The sequence below is a fragment of the Dasypus novemcinctus genome, chromosome 24, assembly GCF_030445035.2.
Source record: "Dasypus novemcinctus isolate mDasNov1 chromosome 24, mDasNov1.1.hap2, whole genome shotgun sequence".
Taxonomy (NCBI): domain Eukaryota; kingdom Metazoa; phylum Chordata; class Mammalia; order Cingulata; family Dasypodidae; genus Dasypus; species Dasypus novemcinctus.
Window position 1 is genome coordinate 39,673,859 of NC_080696.1, and position 24,079 is coordinate 39,697,937.

The following is a 24,079-nucleotide window of genomic DNA, read 5'->3' on the forward strand; positions in this document are numbered from 1 at the left end:
CTTCCCAAATGTCACCATGCTACGCTGACAGAGGTAATTGGGAGGAAAATTGAATAGAGAGGGGTATGGGCAAGAGGGGTAAGCATGTCGCCAAGACTGATTTCAGTGCCTTTCTTCTGCTTGCTGAGTCTCCTGTTACAGACTTGCATTGCTCTGCTTGCTGCGCCCGCCAGGTATGCCAGCGGAGACCTGCAGGCCCGTACCACTGTGTGGGCAAAGTCAGAGGTGGGTCCTCCCTCAGAGTCATCAGGATTCTCTGGGTACCTCTTCTGGGCCAAGGATGGGAATCACATGGTCCTGGCTTAGGGAAGAGGAATTTGTGCAGAGGAAGGGTATTCCTGGCAGGGGAGCAGCCAGTGCAAAGGGCTGGAGGCTGAGAGCTGGGTGTTTTGGCATGAAGAACATGGCAGAGAACTTAAAGGGGTGCTTGCAAAGACAGAGAAACCAGTGGCCACTACACTAAAGTAGAAATGTGGTGGTGTAAGCGTGGCATGGAGGGCGTGGATGGTTGTGGGTCCTAGGCAGGGTACTGAATGTGCCTAAACCAAGCCCCTTGCCTGTGGCCTGTGGGGTCCCTTGCTTAGGAGGTGTGTGGTCCCACAAGCTAGTTAATGACATTGCTCACCTGCCCCATGTGGTTTAGGATTACAAAGCCCTGTCCTACGAATCTTCTCAAGAGACTCACAGCACTCCTATCGCAGGGGACAAGCCAGTATTACTCTTGTTTTATAGACGGGAGAGATTGAGGCCAGGGAGCCTATGTTATACAGTAAATGAGTGCTGGAACCACTACGAGCCCCAGGACTCCTGCTTGGCAGGCTATTTCTGTATCTTATAAGCACATATTTGGAGGAGGGAGTGGGGTGGCAAGTGTCAGCTGATCTCATGTTCTGAGGATGGATTTGGATTAATCATCTCAAATAGGGGCTCTTGTGCTGACAGACTTCCCTGTCCTTAGAAGGCATTCTAAGCCCTGACACTGCTGTCTGAGGTCCTGGAATGGAATGAGTCCTCAGCATCATTTCCCCTGTGTAGCTAAGGTGTGTGAACCCTCTCCTTCTGTCCTTTTCTGCTTGTTGCTAGCAGTTCTCTGGAGGAAAAAAAACAATTGAACTCTGTCACACAAAAAGAAATGCTGTCTTGATGCCACCTCCAGAACTGGGCGTGAAGTAGGAGGGCAAAGAATGAGTAGCTCAGGCTGGAAAGGACTCTTAAAGGTCATACCGAGGAGGCTGGAGTGGCCTCTCCAGCGCCCCTAGGGTGCGTCTAGCTTAGCTGGCCACCTCTAGGCCCCCGTTCCATCTTTGGCCAGCTCTTCTTCTTAGAAAACTATTCTTCATAATGAGGGAAAACCTGCTTCCCCTTAACCACCACTCCCCGTCCTCTTCTTCCTCTGCTCTGTCCTCTTCCCCCTCCGCTTGTAGTGTGAACCCCTGGGCCACAGGTATTTATGGCAGTCTGATAGGTACTTGAGGGTGGTAGCCAGGCCTTTCTGAATTGTCTATGTTTTCCAGGCCAAGCCATCCCTCACGTTAGACTAGGTATGACTTAACGGAGCTACATGTGTCACATACCCCGTTTGTGACAAGGCCATGGCAAGTGTCACTGATGAGTCATAACCCTCTTTCTCATGTCAGGCTCTGTGTGGCTCCAGCCAGTCACTAGAGGAGGCATTCCTTTGCCTCCTTGCCCTTTATTTTTAATTTCTTGAAGACAAGGGCTACTGATCCTGAGTCTCTGGCACCCCACCCAGGGCCTGATATATAGCTTCCCCTTGGTAAAGAAGAATTTATTGTTGCTAGAATGGGATGGATTTAAGACTTGTCCCCATGTGGATTACCCTCTTCTCATAAGGCTGCACTCTGACGGTGTCACACTGCCCAGAATCACTGCAGTACCCATGGCCCGTGGGGCCCTTCCCCTCCCTGTTCTGTGCCTTTCCTCTGCTAATGTAGCCTCAGTGTTCCTGGCGTCACCAAGCATTTTCTCACATATGATGCTTTTCTAGTGTACTTATCTTATTTGGTGTCCTCAGCTCAGGGTCTTAAGTCATGTTCTTAAGAGGACAGGACCCGTCTCTCTTCCTCATGTCTCTATCCCCACTGCCCAGCCCAGGGCCTGCCTAGCCCAGAGGTAGGCAGCAAGGCCTGCAGTGACCTGGGCTGAACTCGGTCTTCCCCATTCAGATCTGCCTTGTTCGTTTTATCCCATCTCTTGGCTGCCCAGCTTTCTTGGCTTCTGATTCTTGACACCTGATATGCCACCTGTCACTCCAGGCACAGTGAATGAGTCTGTTAACACCATCTTTCTATTCTGGGATCCGCTTGGTCATTCAGAATGCAGAAAGAGGCCAGCAGTCGAGGTGTGCAGGACCTGGCTATGTCTGGCTTTGCACCCTGGACACTGTGCGCCTAGGCCAGTGACAGCTTGTAAAAAGCCAGGCCTTTGTGACCCATCACCAGGGTTTGACATCAGCCCTCCAGAAGTAAGGGTAGTTTTTTGAGACTTTTTCTAAGTAGTGTTTCCCAGACTGGTCTTTTGGGACCTTAAGGCTTTGGAAAGGCAGCAGTGGAGATCCATATGCTAGGACACAGTATTTGAGAGCCAAGCAGTTTTTGGAAAGCCCATTCTTGCTTCCTCTGCCCAACCCTCATCCCTGGCCAGACGGGGGCTGGAAACACCAGGTTTTTGCATCGGGCTGGAGCCATAACAGCTCTGGCCATACATATTCTTCTGCTCATCCTCAGGGTTATAGCTGTGATGCACAATGAGAAAGTCATGATTTAATAACTGCAGCCTGGGAGCTGGCCTCTCTTTAAAGCTCTGCCTCCTGGGAGGTAGCAGTAATAAGGTGCAGGGGCTCTGCAGGCAAGTCCCTGAAGATAAATAAGATGGCATATGTGGTGGATCCCAGCATAGAATGGGTAATGGGCGAATGTCGCCTAACAGGTTGTTTACGGGTCGTGGTGGTAGAAATGGTATTGGGAACAGCAGGTATTGGGGGCCTCTGGTCAGGGGCTGGAAGAGCTCAACTGCTGGTAGGTGCCTCCCTGAATGCCTGGAGCTGGTGGTCTCCAGCCTGGGGAAACTGAAGTTATCCCCGTTCCTGAGTTGGGGGGGGGGGGCGGGTACCCAGAGGGAAATACCCATCCTTGGAAAACAGAGCCCCAGGCAAGCATTCTGGCTCTGGCATATCCACTCCACCTGACCCTCACTGAGAGTGGGTCCCTTTGCCTCTCTGATCCTTGGTTTCCTCATTTGTACTTTGAGAAGGTTGAATGAGTCTAGTGGGTCTCAAAGTAGCATGTGGGAATTCCATATGGAAAAAAGAAAATGGAGTTGCTCTGAGGGATCTGGGAGAGGGGTGAGAGTCCAAAAATCCTCCACAGGCCCCCCTGGGGTCCCTGGAACTTGGTGCGAAAATCACTGGAATGACTATCCCTGGGGTCCCTCCTTCCCTGGCATTCAGCGGTCCCACATCCCCTCTTCAGTCAACCAGCAGTGTGGTTTGGGACAAGTGGCCTCACCTCCCTGGGCCTTACTTCGTAGGCAGTGGTGAAACTCAGCCAAGCTGGGGAAGCCCTGGGCAACTAGGACAGCACACATCAAGGGATCTGGGCTTTTTGGTGAGCGGGTATTTGGAGGAGCAGGGCCTGGGGAAGGAGAGTAGTCACAGGCAGAGGGGCTTCTTTCCTTTGCTGTGGGCTGGGCTTGGGTCTCAATGTGCTGCCACCATCTGATCCACTCAGAGGAAACAGTCAAACCGTATTCGAGGACTCTAGGAATGGCCTGTTTGGGCCCTGGCAGGCTTAATAGCACTGGCTCTGGAATCAGCCTGAGTTCAAATTCTGACTTTTCCATTTACTGGCCATGCACTCTTCTCTGAGCCTCAGTCTTTGCCTCTTTGAAATGGGTATAATAGGCCTGGTGAGGAGTCAATGAGCTAGACTAGCTCCCTCAGTCAGTGGGTCATGCTCCAGAGCTTGTGACGTCTCCCAACTGGCAGCTTACTACCCCCTGAGGTGTCCATCCGGAGGGCAGCGATCACCTCCCTTCCCCACCCCTCCAGCCTGAATATGAGACAGAGCCCCCTCACACCCCTGACCCCAGCTGGGGTGAGAACAGCTCTCCTAAGGAGCAGCTGGCTCTTGGCGGGGAGGGGGTTGCCCTGGCAACCAAGCAGGTCCCTTTCAGGCAACTGCTCCAGGCCCATGAAGGGGGCAGCCATCTGCACTCTGGATAGGGCTTTCCTGCCACTGAACCCTGGTTCCAAGATCCCAAAACCAGCCCTGACCTGCCGACCAGCAGGGGCTTTCTCTGCTTTTGCCCAACCAGGTCTCAGACATCACAAGTGCCTCCAACCAGCCTCTGTTTAGAGGTTCCCATGGGGCTCCCACCTTTCCTAGGGGAGGGTTCTGGCTTCCTGGGGAGCAGGGGGACCAGAGCTGAAGTTGCAGCAAGAGCAGGGCGGTCTGAGGGCAGCTGCTCCAGCAGTCACAAATGTGTGGGGCCACGTTAGCTGGTGTATACTTACCTGCACAGTGTTTCTTAAAACTTTGAATTAACTACATTTAGAAATTCGGAGGTTTATAGATCTAAAAAACAAAACAGTTTTCTGTCTTCTCTCAAACATTTGGCAACTCTGACAATATTGGACCAGGTCTCCGTGTGACAGCTGTGGGCCAGAGGGATTAGATGGTGTTCCCTTGCAGACAGGTGACCTTGGGAGCCCCATTGTAGGCCAGCCCACTTAGTTTACAACTGGGGAACCTAGAGACCTGTGTGAGGTGCACAGCCCACCATGGCCAGTGCCGGGAACAGCACCTGGCGGCCTGGCCTCGCAGCGCTTTCCCCAGTGCCTCTCTTAAAAGTGAAAGGCCTGGGCTCATCTTTAAAACATCTGAGGTCATTGCCTCCCCTTCCAGGGCTGTGTCTAGATAAAACAGCACCTGGCCCAGGCCTTGCTCAGTAATGATTCATTTAACTCTGTACACATGATGTACCTTGCCTGAGGAAAAGGTTGCTGGATTGCTGGAAGCATTGTTTACTTTCTTTTTTCAACTATTTCTCAACAGAAATGGTTGTTTTACAGTTTCTAATGTCTAGTGCTTAGGGTTTGCTGCGCACTCGTTCTCACAACCTCGCACAGCTTCACATAGAGTTGCTCAACTCTCTCTCTCCACAGCAGATTGGGCTCCTGTGGTGTGGGTATGGGGTGAATGCAAGATGGGTGTTGGGAGCTGACCTGAAGGGAATTCAGAGCCCTGGCCTGGGGTATTAGATTCTACCCCAGAGTCAGGAGTAAATCATTCTGCTTCTCTGAACTTCAGTTTTCTGAACTATCAAATTTATTTATTCATTAAATAAATATTTACTGAGCCTAGCCTTGTGCTGGATCTGATGCTCAGGAAACATCATGATTATATAAGATGCTCAGGTCCCTACCCTCAGGGGCCTATATTAAACACTCAGTATCCCTGTCTGGTAGGAGAGAGGCAAAGATAAGTGAACTAATACATTGATGCATGCTTGAAGGAAACACATAGGCTTTTCAAAGAAGGAATAACAGCTTTTGACGGGGTAGGCAGGGAGGACATGACACTTGAGCTGAGGCCTGAAATCAGAATGAGAAGATGTAGATGTGCAAGTTGGAGAGTGGGGACCATTTGAGACAGGACAGCAGGTTCAAAGGCCCTGAGGTGGGAGCATGCACAGAGTGTTTGAGGAACAACAAAGATGCTGGTATGATTGGAACAGAATAAGCAAGGGGAAGTAGGACTCCAGGCTGGAGTAGGTTGGCAGGGGCCAGTTCTTGTGGAACGTGTAGGCTGAGGTGAGCAGTGTGGATTTTTCTTTGGATATATTTTACAAATCATATAATTGAATTTTTACTCTGCCTGGAGTGGGAGCCTTTGAGAGCTTTAGACAGGGGAGGAAGAAATACAGTTTGTACTTTTAAAAATTCTTCTGGCTGAAGGATTTTTGCTGCTCTTTGGAGCAAACTGTGGTGGGCTGGGCCACAGCAAAGCAAGGAGACTAGGCCCAGGGATGGGGCCAGGCGGAGCGGAAGCCTAGATGAGGCTTTTGGAGATGGAAAAAAGAAGGTCTCTGTGCTTGTGAGGTAGAGGGAAGAGGCTGCAGATGAGATCGGGGTGGGAAAGAGAATTCCCAGGCTTCTGGAGTGTAAAGCTTTGAGTGCATGGGTCCCCTCTCTGGAAGAGCAAGGCTCGTGAGGGGAGAGAATTCTGATTCATTCTGGACATGCTCTGCTTGAGATGGCAATGGCCTTGACACCTCCAGGCAGTCATAGATGCCCAGTGCACTGGGGCTGTTGAGATAGGAAGTGACGGGTCCTTCCACTGCTGTTAGGGCCTGTGCATGGTAAAATCCTCTGACCTTGGACTGGTTCGGAAGGACTTTGTGAGTGATGCTGCGGGCAGAAAGAAGGTGTCCCTGTTCCCATTGCCTCAGCAACCTGGGAAGCCAAGGACCCTGCTGAGAGAAGGCAGCTCTCTCTTGGGCCTTCTCGCCTCAGTCTCTCCACCATCTAAACTACCTAAGTTCCACTTGGTCAAGCCGTGCCCTGCTCAACCTCCATCTCCCTGTGCCTTGGCCATCTTGCCCTGTCCCTTTGCTCGCAGAGGACTCCTTCACCTGAATGCCTGCGTTTCCTTGCCACTCAGTGACTCTGGCCCATCCTTGGAGACCCATTCAACCCCAGTGTCTTCCAGCAAGGCCGCCTGACTGTCTCTTAAAGGTGATGACTCCCTCCTTCACCCAGAAACCGTGGTGCCAGGAGTTACATGGGCCCATCCCAGGATTACAAAGCACCTTCCTGCCTGTCAGCTCCCTGACTCCTCCCCAGGGTGCATTGAGTGCCACACCCCCTTTTATGGGGAAGGCAGTTGGCATGCCCAAGGCTGCTGCTTCCACTTGACCCTCATGAAGTCAGTGCGGTGGCGGGTGTAGAGGGTAGTGTCAGGCAGCCTGATTTCAACTCGGGCGCCAGCATTTCCTGCCTAGGAGGTGAGCTAAGGCGAGTCACTCCACCTCTCTGAACCTTACCTGTAAAATGAGGCAACAGCAGTACCTACCTCACACGGACTGGTTTTGAGGATTCAGGTAGTGCTGGGTCACGTCAGTTGGACTATCGGAATCAGTGCCAACAGCAGTGCGTCCTGGCTTCTAGACGGTCCTGGCTCTGAAGGCAGGGCCGGGGCTCCCCCAGCTTTATGACTGTCTCCGCCAATATGATTCTTTTGTAACCTCTTGGCTTCTATGGCTTTCGGGGTTCAAGGCAGGAACAGATTGTGGAGGTCCTGAATATCCCACTGAAAAGTTTATTCCAAGTCCCTTGGTTGGGTTATGGCACCATTGAAAGGTTTCAAAGAGTGATGAGGTCAGATTTTTCAGGTGCCCGAGGTGGAGGAGGGACAGGAAGGGATAGAACAGGAGGCTGGAAGGTCAGGGAGCAGTGATGTGGGCAGGAGGAGTCTAGAGAAGAGTAGCTGTGGATCAGGAGAAGGGAAAAATGGGAGAGGCAGTTGGGAAGTACCGGTTTGTGCTGAGCAGTGGAAGATCCTCAGAATTACTTGGGAGGATGGTGGGGTAGAGGTGCTGCCAGTCCTTCTTGCTAGTGTTTGAAATTAAAGTTCGAGGTTGCTAGCCCTTAGGGCACAGCAGGGATCAGTTTGGGGAGACGGATCATATAGGTTGTCAGCAGGGAGGTGGCTCTGAGAGGGACAGTCTCTCCCTGGTCTTGACCTAGCTGCATGGGATTCTTTCTTTCTCCTGCTTTGGGAGAAGAAAGAGGGAAGAAGGGAGGATTTTGGGTCTAAGTGGGTGTGAGCCTTTGAGTTTTCTTTTACTGTGGCAGGCAAAGGAGTTGCCTGATTTAGCTGTGTTTGACAGGTTACTTACTGGATGAATGGGGGGCCGAGATCTTAACAGGCCCTCACCCCTTCCTCTCACAAGCCATTCCCAAGCCTGGCAGAGCCACCAAAGGGGATTGAGAGGGTCCTGGTAGAGCCTCTTTCCCTGGCTCCCATGCTATCCATGGCCCCGTGGCATCCATTCCTCTTGAGAGTCTAGGCCTCTTCTCATTCAGCCCTGGGAGCCAGCAGCCATGGGGGCCATGCCAGGCCTTGGGACCAAGTCCAGCCCTTCCTCCAAGGCACGTGTCAGGGACTAGCTAGCCCCCTGGGGTTGCTGTGTCTTCCAGAGCTTGTGGCAGCTGGAGTCACAGATGCTACTCTAGGTGTCTGAAGCTCTAGCCATCTTATCCACCTTGACATTAAATAACAAGTACAGAAACAAATTCACTCCAACGTAATGGATGTGGTTTGGTGGGTAAATTCTTGGGGCACATGGTGTAAATTATCATGAGACAAAGGGAACTTCTGCTCGTATGAACCCAGGACTTATGTGCCAACAGGAAGGCTGTGCCAGATGGCTTGGGCCCAGGGCTGCTACATGGAGGAGGCACCTCCTGCCTGAGCCTTGGCATGAGGGACCTGCATGGCTTAGGTGTGGGATAGGGAAGCACATGGCCCGTGGAGATAGGTGGCTCATAGGTCTGTGGCTCAGCAAATGCCTTTCTCAGGGCTTTGAAAACCTGCATGAGAACCAGCTGGAGGAGGCCAGTCACATTGGAGAGGCTCACCCCCAGGTCTCCTGGTAAACCTGAACATTTTTCAGACTACATGGGTGAAGCCTCATGCCATCTTGTGAATTGTGAAACACAGAGTATCTCCCTAGGGCAGGGGAGAGCAGCACGCACATCCTGGAAGATGCAGGACTGGCCGAGTCCAGCTGTCTCTGGACACTTGCCTCCCATTGAAGTTTAATCAGCAAATGATGGCCATGTACCCTCTGAGCTGGGCACTGGGCAACTGACTTATGGGAGACACAGGCTCAGTCTGTGCATGACCACAGGCCTTGAGTGCTACAACTGACTCCTAGGGAACAGAGAGGGGCAGACTGAGCCTGGGCCAGAAAGAGCTGGGGCAGACACTGCCTATGGCAAGAGAAGCATGAAGGATGTGGGAAAGGCATCCCAACAGAAATAAGTGCATGTGCAAAGGCTCAGATGCATGAGTTGTGTGTTCGGGAAACAGTGTGTAATGGTTCTCTGCAGCTGAAAGGGACAGGCTTGGGATGGGAGGTGAAGCTGTAGAGATGGGTAGTGGGGACCAAGCACATAGGGCTCAGATTTTGGGAAGGGGGCTAGAACCTTGAATACTAAAGTGTTGAGAGCCATCGCTATGGCCCTATAATCTTGATTTTTGACAACTGAGTTTTTTTTCATAGCAGTAATGAGATTTATTTTTCCATTCTTGTGCTTGAGGCATTACCCTAGGCCTGGGATACAACCTGCTATGCCAAGACAGACAGAGTTCCCCCAACCCGCCCCGGGTCTGTAGTCATTAGCAGGAAGCCCTTACATGAGATGATAACAAATGTGATGGTTGCTCTGGCCCAGGTTTCTGGGTGGTAGAAGAGTGGCGGGCAGTCAGAGGAGTCCTCTCAGAGTGAGTGACATTTGAAGCATAAGGAGCTGAGGCCCCAAAGTGGCTGGGAGACTGGGAAACTGTCAGGTCCTGTCTCTTCTGCCCCCAGGAATTGGGGTGAGGTGGTACTCAGAGCTGAGGCTTGTCTGCCTGTCTCACTGCTTATCTGCTGTAACCTGTACCCCAGGAGACACAGAAGAGCCAAGATAAGTTCATGTTTCCTCTTATCACACCTGGCCAGGCAGGTTCACTTCTCCTGTGATGAAGGCTGGCTCAGCCAGGGCACAGGAGCTCTGTGTGTGCTTCAGCAGGGCTCTGGGCCTAGACAGCCTGGGAGAGAGAATGAAGGGTCAGTCCTCTGACCAGACCCCAGGCCCTGGGTGTGGACAGAGTCTCCTGGGAAGAGAGGGGGTTCCTCTTCCATGGCAGATCCCAGTGAACACTGCACACACTGGCTCCTAGTGCCACTGTCAACCCTTCCCGCAGGTGAGGACATGGAGACTGAGAGGGGACAAGTATCTGCCTCAGGCCACACAGCATCAGCCAGGCTTGGAGTCCAGTTCTGGCTCCCCGATACTAAATGCTGCCCGCTTAAGGAGTTTCCTGAGAGCAGATGTGGCTCAAGAAGTTGAGCACCTGTTTCCCACATGGGAGGTCCTGGGTTTGGTTTCCAGTGCCTCCTAAAAAAACAAGCAAAACAAACGAAAAAATGACGTGGCTCAGTGGTTGAGTGCTGGCTTCCCACACGCAAGGTCACAGGTTCATTCCCCAGTACCTCAAAAAAAAAGTGATTTTCCCTGCTTTAAACATTTTGCACAGGGAAGTGGACTTGGCCCAATGGATAGGGTGTCCGCCTACCACATGGGAGGTCCGCAGTTCAAACCCCCGGTCTCCATGACCTGTGTGGGGCTGGCCCACGCCCAGCACTGATGCACACAAGGAGTGCCCTGCCACGCAGATGTCCCCTGCACGCAAGGAGTGTGCCCCGTAAGGAGAGTTGCCCACCGTGAAAGAAAGTGCAGCCTGCCCAAGAATGGTGCCGCACACACGGAAAGCTGACGCAGCAAGGTGACACAGCAAAAAAAAACACAGATTCCCAGTGCCGCTGATAAGGATAGAAGCAGTCACAGAAGAACACACAGCAAATGGACACAGAGAGCAGACAACGGGGGGAGGGGGGGAGGTTGGGGGGAGAAATAAATAAAAAATAAATTTTAAAAAAAAACCAACATTTTGTACAGAGTGAAGCAGGCCTCTGCCCTAGGGCAGAAAATTCCACAGAAGCTCTGTTTGCCAGATGTTTAGACCAAATAAATCCATGCCTGAAATCTCTAATTTAAAGTCCTGTCTGCTGGGAGCTGATGGCTGTTGGTTTCAGCAGGCTGCTCTAACCATCCAGTCCTGGGGAAAATGCAGCCAGTGGCTGGGGAGAGCTAGATGTTTGGCTTGCCCTATTGCAGGCCCAGCTCCCTCTGGTCACCAGAGACCAACAGGAGTCACGGCAACCCTAGGCCTGGCTGGGCCTCAGCTTCTGGGATGCAGCCTATGTAACCACTCCCTTTTTACAAGGAGAAACTCACAGCCACACAGCTGGTAAACAGCAAAACTGAGGTTCAGACTCAGACTTGTCTGGTCCCATGTTGGCCCCTGGCTTCTGGACTCTCACAACCAAAGAAAAGATTCTGAAATGGTAGAATTTCAGGTTAGTGGGGAGAAAGTATTCAGAGCTGGGATCTTTCCCTTAGTCAAACCATGGGGATTCCACACCAATTCTTGAGGGAGAGAATAAATGGGCAAATATTTGGAGTTTGCCACGTGCTATCCCTATATGGTGTGCTATTTTCCAGTTAAACCCCCTCCCCCCCCCCCCAGCAGATGAGGGTACAGAACCTGGCTTCCATCCAGGACCTTCCTGCTCCCGAGGTCAGAGCTTCAGCATGCCCCTGCAGAGCCATCGCAGGGCCCGGCAGGATGCATGGGGCAGAGTATCCCGCACAGATGTGAGGCTCAAATGGTTCACAGAGTGAAGGTCCCAGATCCCTGGAGCCCCGGTCCTGTGGCCGGGGTCGGGGGGATGGGGGCTCTGCACTCAGGCACATGTGGCTGCCATTTATATCCTGGCAACCCCAGCTAAATTAGCCAGCCTTTCTGAGCCCACAGGTCCCATCTATAAAGTGGGAATAATGATATCCCCACTTCCCAAGGTCCCCAAAGATACTGAGCAGTCAATCAATGCCCCAGCCTTTGGGTGTCAGCCTGTGACCGGGAGCTACCGTCCCTGGCCAGACTGTCCGCTCTCGCTCGATGCAGCACACTGACACCTCCATCTCCTGTGGACCCAGGCCCTGCCTCCCCCAAAGCCCTGCTTCTCCTGGCCCAGAGCAGTGGCTGCCCTTCTGCCTGAGCACGGCCCTCCTTAGGTTGGGGAGTTAGAGGTTTCGAGTATGTCTTTCTGGGGAGAGAGACCCCAAGATTTCTCAAGACTTGAGCAGGACGGGGAAATTTTGAATAGAGTGAGCAGGAAGTGACTGTTCCTCCCTGACTACCCAGAGCCCCTGGTCTCCTGCAGGCCAGGTCAGCACAAGACGTGGCTGCCAGCACCCTGGCATCAGTTTACTTTTGAACCACTCACTTCACAGCTGTGTCTCCTCTGATGCTGGCTCCTAGCTTTCCTTAATCCAGTTCAGGGCCTGCCTTCAGAGATGTCTATTGGGTGGACCGACACATGGATAGATTTTTTTTATATAAACTTTATTTTTGGAGAAGTTTAGATAACAGAAAAGTTACATTGAAAGTATAGGGGACTCCTGTATAATTTCCCTTTTTTTTTTTTAAGGAGATACCAGAGATTGAACCCAGGACCTTGTACATGGGAAGTAGGCACTCAACCACTTAAGCTACATCTGCTCCCCTAATTTTACTTTTAAATAATAATATACATGCAGTTGTAAGCAACAATACAGAGGGATCTTATGTACCTTTCACCCTGTTTCCCTCCATGTAGCACTTTGCAAGACTCTAATACAGTATCACATCAACACAGTCCCCTGATCTTACCCAGTTTTCCCTAGTTTTATTTATACTTATTGGTGTATATGTGTGTATGGTGTGTATATTTAGTTCTGTGCAGTTTTATAATGTGTGTAAGTTCATGTAATCACCACGATCAAGATGCAGAACTTGTTTCATCACAAGGGTCCCTCTTTTTGCCCTTTCATAACCATATGCACTTCCCTCCCATCACCCCCTTCCTACACTACCTCCCCCAACCCTAACCCCTGGCAGCTACTAATCTCTGTGCCATCTCTGTAATTTGGATGGTTTCCAGAATGTTATATAAAAGGAATCATATAGTATATAACTTTTGGGGATTGCTCTTTTTTAAACCCGGCATAATTCCTTTGAGATTCATCCAAGTTGTTTCATGTAGCAGCAGTTCATTCCTTTTCATTGCTGAGTAGTAGTCCATGGTATGAATGGACCACCATTTGTTTAACCATTCAATCATTGAAGGGCAATAGGTTGTTTCCAGTTTGGGGCTATTAGGAATTTTGGTGTGAACATAAGTTATCTGCGATTTCTCTGGAATAAATGTCCAAAGGTGCAATAGCTGGGTCATATGGTAATTGCATGTTTAAATTTATAAGAAACTGCCAAATTGTTTTCCAGAGTGGCCATACCATTTTTCATTCCCACCAGTAGTGTATGAGTGATCTAGCTTCTCTACATCCTCATCAGTGTTTGGTGATGACACTGTTTTTAATTTTAGCCATTCTGATAGGCGTGTGTAATGATTCTCATTGTGGACTTTGCTCTCTCTTGCCCGTGGTCCGGGTAGCACTGGGCCTTGTTTTATGGGCTTCTCTTGGGTCATCTACTTCACCTCTAGCTGATTGGAAGCCCTTTGCAGGCAGGGCCTGAAGTCACTTTTCTGGCTCCCGTTCCCAGCCTGGGCCAGGCCCAGGGGAGGAGCTTAAGTCCGCAGTAGGAGAAAGCACTTAGGGTTCAGGTGCTGAGAAAGGCCACTGGATCCGACACACCCCCTCACAGCAGGTAGTTACTGCTGTTTGAAAAGCACCTTTGGTTTCAAGCAAAAAGTTCAACATTTGAGAAGCAAGCTGTGGTGGGCCTTAAATGCTTTGTGCTTCTGCCCTGGGCCAGCCCTAAGTTGGGCTAGGAATGAGGTTCAGAAGTGACCTTGAATTCCCACCTATGGCAGGTCCTAGTTCCTAAAGCTTGGTGGAAAAGAGGGAGTTGGACCAGGCTAGGTGGAGTCTTCAGGGATGCAGACTGCTTCTAGCCAGGGTTCCACACAGGGATGGGGAGAAGTGGCGGAAGGGGAAGCTTAGAGGGTGGTTAGCTGGATCCTGAAAGATATGTTGGTCTTTGACCAGACAGGGAGAGGGCATTGAAAGGAGAGGGCACAGAGTCAGAGAGGAGAAACAGTAGGTCCCTCAGTGAGCCTGAGAAAAGCAGGGTTCACCAGGCCTTAGCTGTCTTTCTACCCTTGTCACTGCCACCTCAGGAACTGCTTCCCTCGGCCTTCAGACCAGGTCAGGTGTGTCACAGCCTTGTAGCATCATCCCCTTTGCCACCTAGCCCCTGCCTCAGATGTGTGCATGAAGTGGAAGGGGTCTGTGGTTAATGCTGGCATCCCCCACTAGACTTGGTCTTGCATGAGGTGAGCAGGGCCTCTGTCTGTCTTCGTCATTGCTGGATCTAACCCCATTCTCCTACTCCAGAAATCCTCCCTGAGGGAAGGACTGAAGCCAGAGCTCAGGTCAGGTCAGGCAGGGCCTCAAACTTGGAAGGAGTTTGGAGGAGGGCTTCACCTTTTCCCTTGCCTTCCTCTCGCCCATCTGCAGGTTCATCATGTCTAGTGGCATATAAGAAGACCCCGCCACCGGTCCCTCCACGCACCACGTCAAAGCCATTCATCTCAGTCACAGTCCAAAGCAGTACCGAGTCTGCCCAGGACACCTACCTGGACAGCCAGGACCACAAAAGTGAGGTGACGAGTCAGTCGGGCCTGAGCAATTCGTCAGACAGCTTGGACAGCAGTACCCGACCACCCAGCGTGACGCGGGGTGGAGTTACCCCAGCCTCCGAGGCCCCCGAGCCACCCCCAAAACATGCAGCTTTGAAGAGTGACCAAGGGACGCTGACCAGCTCCGAGTCCCTCCCCGAAGCCATCCCCAAAAGGAAACTGTCATCGATAGGAATACAAGTAGGGGCCCCTTTTGCCTCTGTGTCCTCTGTCTACTCCATGTACCTGCCTGTGTGTAATTACATCTGGCGGGGGCCCACTAGGTCTCCTGGGCAAAGATGGTTTGTCTGTTTTGGAAGGTCAGCCCCAAGTGGCTAAACCAAATTCCACCCATAGCCACACCTTCCTTGCGTTCACCCACGCATGCTGCAGAGTCTGCAGCCATGGGCACTTGTTCCTGCTCCCCCAGTTGGGTTGTCCCCATGAATGTAGTTACACTCAGCCAGCCATCTCCTGTCCACTGTTTGCCTGTCCACTGTCTGTCCAGCCACTCAACCCTTTGCCCTGCCAACCAACCTGCAGGAGGCGGGACTGGCCTAACAATTGTCTAATCCAAGGTCAGCTCGGGCACGGAGGCCACAGCCCCGCTTGGCGGCGGGAGCAGCGTGGAGCATAGACGTCGATGGGCCAAGGGCCCAGAACCCAGGGCCCATGAGCCATGGGGGTTGCTCGAGGTGAACTTTGCCCAGAGCCCTCTTGGGCCTTGGGGACAGGTAGGTGACTCGAAACACCAGGCCCATGCCAAACTGAGAAGCGTGATGCCAGTCCCGAAGGCTCCCTCCGTGGGAAAGGGTCCAGGCAGACAGCTTCCCCAGGACCTAGTGGCCAAAGCCAGCAGACCCTCCTGGAAGCCACACTTACTGCACCTCCATTGCCATGGCAGTCAGCAGGGTGCCAGCTTCCCCTCCATGGCTTCACTCGCCTCCTGCGTGCTTTAACATAAATAATCTGCCTTTTGTAGCTGCCTTGTGGTTTTCCATAGTTGCTCTAAATTCCTAGTGAGAGCAGCCTCCAGCCCTTCTGGAGTTTGCCCTGACTGGACTAAATTAGAGCATGCTCAGGGAGTGAGAGGGGAGCAGCTAGAGCGGGCGAGGGCTCGAGGGGGAGTTGCTAGACCCAGGGGTCAGTCAGAGGGGACAAGGTGGTGTGCATGTGGCTGAGGACTGGCAGGGTGCTCCATTCCCCCAGCCACCCACCATGGACATGGCCAAGTTGATGGCATGGCCCTGGAACACAGGGGAGGGCACGTGGGACACAAAGGAGCACTGATGGGAACTTTGTGAGGGAGGGCTGGCAGAGGAGGCTTGTGGGCCAGCTTATATTCCCCCCAAGAGCTGGCTCTGGACTTCAGTTTCCCCACACCTGCAAGAAGAGAGTGGGCAGGAGACTCGCCCATCTGTTCGGGATACCTAGGATCCCAGATGGGATACTTAGCAAATGGGATACTTAGGATCCCAGAGAGGCTCAATTTCTGCCCCTTGGTCCTGACCACCACTTTGTTTTGGGAGCCCCACTCTCTCCTTGGCCAAACCAAATGCTTGTATCATCCCAGAAAGCCTGAGAGAGGGGGTCACCCTTGATTCCTTTCACCCAATGAGTTGAAGTCCCTAGAAAAATCTCTATGGGATAAGGAACTTTTAGCTTTTGGGCCCATCCTGGGCTTCCCTCTCCCTGGATTTTCACCCCCAGCCCTAGCCCCAGCTCTCATTGCAGCTGCTTGGAGGTAAGGTAATGCTGCATTCACTAAGCGGGGCAGAGGCGGCTGCAGCCTTGTGGCAAGGAAGAGCTTGGGGCTTGGCCCCACTGCCCAGAAAGCCTCCCTGGTCCCTGCTTCTGCCCATGAAGCCAAGAGACTGGCCTCCCCACTTTCCGAAGCTACCCTGACAACCCTCACCGCACCCCTGGCGCCCCAAGCCCTAGGTCAAGTATGAGTGTTTTTGTTCGTTAGCTGTGATGTGAGGGCTGGTCAAGCTACTACCTCACCAGGCACCTTTGTCTCAGAAAAAAAAGGCACGCCCTTGGATCACTGCTGCACTGCTTTTTCCTACTTCGCAGGAGTTCAAAGAAAGAGTACTAGCTTGGGGCTCAGCCATGGCCCTGGACCTTCCTGCTGCTCCCCAGGCCCACTCAGTGCTGACAGTGAACTTGGCCAAGGTGGTCAAGTCCCGGGAACCAGGGATGGCATTCCATAATGTCCAAGGACCTCGCCAGCTACTGTCGGCAGTTTTCCAATCCAGAACTGCTGTCCAAGGTTTCCCCTTAGTCCAGGCACCTCCAGCCTGCTCTCCAGGCTTCCACTACAGGGTTGGGAAGTGAGCTTTGCCTCAAAACAGCCCCCAGCTTCAACTACACCAGATAACGGCTGTGGCTTTGTGTGTGTGTGTGTGTTTTCTTTCTCTTTCGTTGTCCTTTTTTTTCTCTTCTCTCTGATGCGTGTGAAGGAGAGGACTAGAAGGAACGGTTCCCACCTCTTGGAGGACAACGGACCCCAAGCGCTGGATGTGATGGCGCCCTCCTCAGAGTAGGGAAAGCCAGTCATCTCCACCCTCACCTCACCTCCCACCCACCTGCCCGCCCGCCTCTGCGCGAATGAGCAGTGCCCGGCTTACACTGGCCCAGCCTCGGGCCTATATGCAGTGTCCGCATGCCTTGTATCTGTCTGTCCACACGTCTGTTTGCATCATCCCACTACTGTGAATTTCAGCAGCAAGTGTGGTGTTTGTTTTTTATTTTTGTCTTTGTCTCCGTGCCGTTGCTGTCGTTGTCCTTCAATAAGGTTGACTGCATTCAGCCAGTGCCAAAAGAGGAGCCCAGTCCCGCTACCAAATTCCAGTCCATCGGGGTTCAGGTAGAGGACGACTGGCGGTAAGTCGCACAGAGGTGGTGGCTGCTTCTCCCCCCTCCTCTCCCTCCTGCTCTCACCTCTCCTGTGTCTTCTCCTCCTGCTCTCCCTAACCCACTTTTCCTTGCTGGACTTCTAATAACCAAGCTGGGTTTGGGGTGCGGGCGGTGGCCCAGGCATGGAAGGATGGGCAGGTGGGCGGGTGGTCAAAGGAGCACTTGCTCTGTGAGATTAATCAACCTGTGGGGGCCAAGGCTGGGCTGAGGTGTGGCCCCAGGTACCCTGATGTCGGTGGTCTTGCTGGCCCCACTGCAGTAAACAGGCAACCTTATGACCTTGTCTGTATGTGTGTGTGTGTGTGCGTGCGTGTGTGTGTGGGCACGGGTGGGACGGGGCAAGGGCTGAGCCGAGAATGAGATATGGGGGCTGTGGGGCCCGCTTCAGGCGCATGGTGAGCAGATGATGCATCCGTTTCTCTGTCTCCCGTGTGTCCAGGTTGGGGTGGCCTCTCGTCCTTGGTCCTCTTGGTGATTCTCACCCCTTCCTGTCCCCACCCCATTCCAACCTCACCCACAGCAGCAGCGCCCCCTCCCACAGCATGTCCTCCCGACGGGACACCGACTCAGATACCCAGGATGCCAACGACTCCAGCTGCAAGTCATCTGAGAGGAGCCTCCCAGACTGTACCCCCCACCCCAACTCCATCAGCATTGATGCTGGCCCCCGGCAAGCCCCCAAGATTGCCCAGATCAAGCGCAACCTCTCCTATGGAGACAACAGCGACCCTGCCCTAGAGGCTTCCTCGCTGCCCCCACCCGACCCCTGGCTCGAGACCACCTCCAGCTCCCCCGCAGAACCAGCACAGCCAGGGGCCTGCCGTCGAGATGGTTACTGGTTCTTGAAACTACTTCAGGCCGAGACGGAGCGGCTGGAAGGCTGGTGTTGCCAGATGGACAAGGAGACCAAGGAGAACAACCTCTCTGAAGAAGGTGGGTACTGTGTGGATGGTCAGGGGAGGAGGCTGCACAGAGCCAGTTCTCCAGCTGCCTGCAGATCAGCCTCTGAATGGGGAGGGTCTCCGGTCGTCCTTTTGGGTCACTTGTAAGCTTACCTCTTACTTTCATTCTTTTCTTTCATCCACCCATCTATCTAACCAAACTTTTTTCCAGGAAGTATTTATGGGAATGGCTACTGGTGGTTGTAGTATGGGCTTTGGGATCAGCCACCCAGGTTTGAACCCTCAGGTCTTCCCTTGCTAATGTAGTGATGTTTGTCAAGTAAGTCTGAGCCAGTTTTCTCATCTTTAAAATGAGGGTAATACCACTCTAATCACATATGGAAGTGTGAGGATTGAATATGGCAGTGCATGTAAAGGGCCCACACAGTGAATGGCACTGAGTGAAATGGCACCATAATTATGCCTTCAGCAGTTTCCTATTGGGTACACTCTGTGCCAGCACCAGGGATCTGTGAGCCTCAGTAGGGTGTCGGGAACTCTAAATGGTCAAGACAGGTGTTAACTACTTTCCCGCTTATCTATACCATACCTGTTTTCAAAAATTCCCCTGGGAAATTAGCATAAGAAAGGGCTAGAAATATGTAGGGAAACTTAGATGCAAATAAAAGGGAAGAGTTAGGGGCAGGGGGCCTTGGAGACAGGACCCTGGAAGGGTCCAGACTGGTCCCCCAGGAGCTACACCCTGTACTGACCTGGTTCAGCCAAAGCTTTGGTTCCCAGTGAGCATTTCTTCCACAGAGTGTGGGGCTTCAGAGTGATAACATCTGTATTAGTCAGGGTTCTTTCGGGAAATAGAGTCAATAGGAGATATCTGTAAATAGTATGAGATTTATAAGATTCTTTCATGTGACCGTGGGAATGCACAAGTCCAGGGAGGCTACAAACCAGGGCCTCCAATGAAAGTCCAATGAAGATCTTCGATGAGTTTCTAGGAGATGTTGACTGTGAGCTGGGAAATTCTCTCTGAATGCTGAAATCACTTCTCCTTTTAAGGCATTCAACTGATTGGATAAAGCATCACTCATTATTGACGGCAGTTTCCCTGGTCGATGTAGATGTAATCAGCCGTCTATGAAGTAAACTCACAGATGACTAAAGCCTATAATTGTCCTTGTATTACAGTTAGCCCAGTGCTTGCCTGACCAAACAACTGAGCACAATTACCTGGCTCTGTTATGCCACCCCTAACTCCCCTGCCCACCCACCCTATATTCCATTGCAGATTTTAGTTAAATAGCATCCAGTATTTCTGTTTATACACACGAATATTGTTCACTGCATAACCAATAGTATATTATCTCATTTTCTTTTTTTATATATGTTGTTTTTCCTAGAATGAATGATTACCCATTTTTTCCATATGTTCCACCAAATCTGCTAACCCTCATCAATATAATTTTCCAAATATGCAGACATTCCAGATAATCCCATGATATCATATCCTCTTTCCTCTGATCTGTTCTAGCTGGGTTGCTTTCCGGGCCTGCTACTTACTTGCTGTCCCAAGACTTCCCCTTTTGTCACCTGGGACTGCCCTTGGCCGCTTTCCCGTGATGGCTATGCTGCCTTCTGCTTTCTTGGGTTTAGTACCTCATTTTGTTGGGGACTTATCTTCAATTAGCTTCCTAGGAAACAATGCCTAAGAGAAACTTTTTGAAACTTTACATGTCTTTATTCAGACCTCACACAGTTTGACTTCCATTACTTCTGGTAAAAAGCTTGATGCCATTCTGAGTCTCAATCCTTTGTAAATTTTTTTTAAAATCCCTTGAAACATTTAGGGTCTTCAGTGTAACTCTCTTGTGAAATTTCTCATGATGTCCTGTGGAAATGGGTCTTTTTTTCATTTATTGTACCCGTAGTTAGTAGGTCATTTCCATCTGGAAGCACAAGTCTTTTGCTTCTTAGGAATAATCTTATATTAAATTTTTAAAAACATTTTTTTTCTCGTTTTCATTTGCCCCATTTCTCTCATCCTGGAATTCCTATCTGAACCTGCTGGATTGATCCTTAGACCCACGGCTTTTCTTCTTATGTCTGTCTTGTTGTACTTTCTGGGACATTTTCTCCCCCCTTACCCCCATAACAGCTTTATTGATATATAATTCACATAACAATATACCCTCTTAATGTTTTTCTTTTTAAGATTGATTTATTTATTTCTCCCTACCACCCTCCCTTATTGTCTGCTCTCTGTGTCCATTTGCTATGCATTCTTCTGTAGCTGCTTGTCTTCTCTTCAGTCAGCGCTGGGAACCAATCCTGGGATCTTCCAGAGTGAGAGAGAGGTACACAATCTCTTGCACCACCTCAGCTCCCTGGTCTGCTGCATCTTTTATTGTCTCTCCTCTGTGTCTCTCTTTGTTGTGTCATCTTGCTGCACCAGCTCTCTGTCAGGCCAGATCACCGTGCAGGCCAGCTTGCCTTCACCAGGAGGTCCCAGGAATCGAACCCTGAACCTCCCATTGTGGTAGACGGAAGCCCAATCACTTAAGCCACATCCGCTTTCCCAATATGAATTTTAGTATATTAACAAGGTTGTACAACCATCACCACTATTTAATTCCGTATTTTTTTTTTTTTAAAGTATAGCGTCTAGTTTCTGAACCCAGGACCTTGTAGTGGGAAGCTGGTACCACATTGGCTTCCCTGAGTTGGTTTTTTTTGTTTGTTTTAGTTGTCGTTTTTTAATTCCACAACATTTAAACACCCCAAAAGAAACCCTGTACTTACCTGTCCCCATTAGCAGTCACTCCCCATTCCTCCCTACCCCTCAGTTCCAGGCAACCACTAATTCTGTCTCTATGAATTTGCCTCTTCTGGACATATTTTATGCCTTTATCACTTGATGGCCATTTGGGTGGTTTCTACTTTTTAGCTATTATGAGTAATATTGCTATGAACCTTTGTGGAACATTCTTGAGAATTGTTGGGTCATACAGTAACTCTATGTTTAACTTTTTAAGGAACTGCAAAACCATTTTCCAAAGCAGCTGTACCATTTATATTCCCACCAGCAGTGTATGAAGGGTCCAGTTGCTCCACATTCTCCCAATGCTTGTTATGATCTGTCTTTTTTTTTTTTTTTTTAAGATTTATTTATTTATTTCTCTCCTCTTCCCCCCCCCCCCACCCCAGTTGTCTGTTCTCTGTGTCTGTTTGCTGCATCATCTTTGTCCGCACAGGAATCTGTGTTTCTTTTTGTTGTGCCAGCTCTCCATGTGTGCAGCCCCATTCCTGGGCAGGCTGCACTTTCTTTCGTGCTGAGCGGCTCTCCTTACGGGGCGCACTCCTTGCACATGGGGCTCCCCTACGTGGCCCCATGTGGCAGGGTACTCCTTGCGCGCATCAGCACTGTGCATGGGCCAGCTACACACAGGTCAAGGAGGCCCGGGGTTTGAACCGCGGACTTCCCGTGTGGTAGATGGATGCCCTAACCACTGGGCCAAGTCCGCCGCCCATCATCTGTCTTTTGATTATAGTCATTTTATTTGGTATGAAGTGGTAGCTCCAGGTTTTGATTTGCATTTCCATGATGGTTAATGATGTGGTAACTGTAATGTGATGTGAGAAACCATCTGCAATTTCTGTCGGTGACAAAGTCGTAGATACTGCCAAGGTTAAACTAAAGTTGTTTCCCATCCAAGTTTAAGGACATCCTGAATTTTATCTAAGTTCCCCTTTCAGGATGTTCTAGGAACACAGAGAATTCCTCTTTAGGATGCCTTGGTGATATACCTAGTCCTTTCCTTGAGGGAAGACTTTTAAACGTATCTTTTTTCTGGAATCCTTCAGCATCTTTAGCATTCTCGGAACAGGGCAGAGGAAGGGAACTTTAAATCTCATGGTGTCACCGGTGCCCTCTACACTTCCTAGAAGCCCAAGGTGAGAGCATCTAGAAATATAATGTTAGTCGCCTGTGTGAATTTAAATATTCTGGGAGCCACACTTAAAAAGTAAAAGAAAGTGAAATTCATTTTAATAATTTAATTAACCCAATATATCCTAAATATGGTATTTCAACATGTATTAATATTAAAAAATTATTAGTGAGATATTTTACATTCCTTTTCACACTAAGTCTTCACAGCACATCTCAAGCCAAAGAAGCCACATTTCAAGTGTTCGTTACTCCTGTGTGTCTAGTGGCTGCCATACTAGATAGCAGAGATCAAGAGAGTAGTAAGACTGGGCTGGGGGTGCACAGATACCTACTGCCAAAATGGTGATGCAGTGGGTTTGATTCTCTTACATTCTTTAATTCTTCTTGGAGTGAGAAGATGCTTGTCTGCTAAGGAAGTTAGGTTCTGTCAAACAAGATTAGTATTACCCTCCCATAGAGTTTTGGGGGGGAGGGTTTGCCCTTTAACATGATGACAGATCCCATCCCCTGCCTTCGAGACCCACCTCTGGGTGGAACCCTTTTTCACAGTCTTATATCAATGACTATAATGTAAAGAAAATTGCAGTGAATGTACCACACGAATGAAGGATGTTGTTAATATGGGCAAATATGGGTGGTGTAGGGAGCAAGGCATCTGGGAATCCCCCTTTTTTTATGTAACATTTATGTAACCTAAATATCTTTTTTTAAAAATAAGAAATTTTTTTAAAAAGGTGGATGTAGTCATATAGCTAATGTCCTTAGATCTAAGATATATTGTAACTGCTTACATATCAGCAGTGCCCACCCAGGTGGTTGGTGGCCTCTCTTGAGTGGATTTTGCATTATCTACTTGTCTAAATATAAAGACCTTTAAACTTGACAATGTTCTTTTGCTTTTGAGACATTCATCTCTTAGGACCATACCTCTTTGTGGACATAGCAGTGTTCTCTGATCTAATTGTAGATAGCCATCTGTTCAGTGCCCGAGTTGGGGCCACAAGTTCTAAGATCACTCTACTTAAACCTGTGAAAAGCTTCACAAAGAAGTTTCCATTTGAGCTTGGCATTGGAGGATATCTGTGTGTAGGGGGGAGAGAGAGGTCATTCCAGGTGGAGATAGCAGCATGTACAAAGACACAGAGCATGAAAGGGTGTAACATATTCCAGAAACTGCAGCTGAAAAGAAAGGGATGGAAAGAGAAAGATGGTGGGTCACAAAAGCAGGAAGCTGACTGTGGAAGGCCTCAAAGACCAGGTCAGGGTACTGGGCCATTACCCTGTAGGCAGGGGAGAGTTGGTGAGTGATCGAAGCATTAATGACATGGTTTAGATTTTCCTTTTAGAAAGATCACCCTGACTGCAGTGTGAAAAATGCACTGGAAGTAGAGGTCCATGGGACAATGGAGGAGGAAAACATGGATGGACACAAGAAATGTTTCTGAACATTCTGAATGAATTAGGTGTCTGACAGATAGTGGGGCACAGGTGGATAACTCCACCTTCCCTGGTTCAGGCCATAAGTGGATGGAGAGGCCAGAAACGTGGGAGAGGATGATAAGAAGAGGGGCAAGCTTGGTTGGGTAAGGAGGTGCTCTTGGAAAAGCAAGACGGCAGAGGTAAATTTATGCAACTGTCATTCTTGCCACTGAGGGGAGGTAGGGATAAAATGAAGGTTTGGACCTAATGGAAACTCCTGTGACCTGGGGATTGATCAGGACTGATCCAGACTGTGTGGAGAAACAGAGGGAGTCTTAAACACTGGAGAGTTTACAGTGAG

General features: G+C 50.3%; 1 protein-coding gene across 6 annotated transcripts in view; it reads left to right on the plus strand.

Annotated features, from left to right (window-relative positions):
* Positions 1 to 24,079, plus strand: part of DLGAP4 (DLG associated protein 4) — a 190,430-nt gene that overhangs the window by 140,401 nt on the left and 25,950 nt on the right. For 2 of the 6 annotated variants that reach the window (XM_058287031.1, XM_058287032.1), the window contains 3 exons: positions 14,375 to 14,736; positions 16,998 to 17,077; positions 17,975 to 18,387. In XM_058287031.1, coding sequence (XP_058143014.1) covers positions 14,375 to 14,736; positions 16,998 to 17,077; positions 17,975 to 18,387 — 855 coding nt within the window. Of the gene's footprint in view, positions 1 to 14,374; positions 14,737 to 16,997; positions 17,078 to 17,332; positions 17,422 to 17,974; positions 18,388 to 24,079 lie in introns of all 6 variants that reach the window. The other 4 variants (XM_058287029.2, XM_004467062.3, XM_058287030.1 and 1 more) reach the window with 3 other exon arrangements.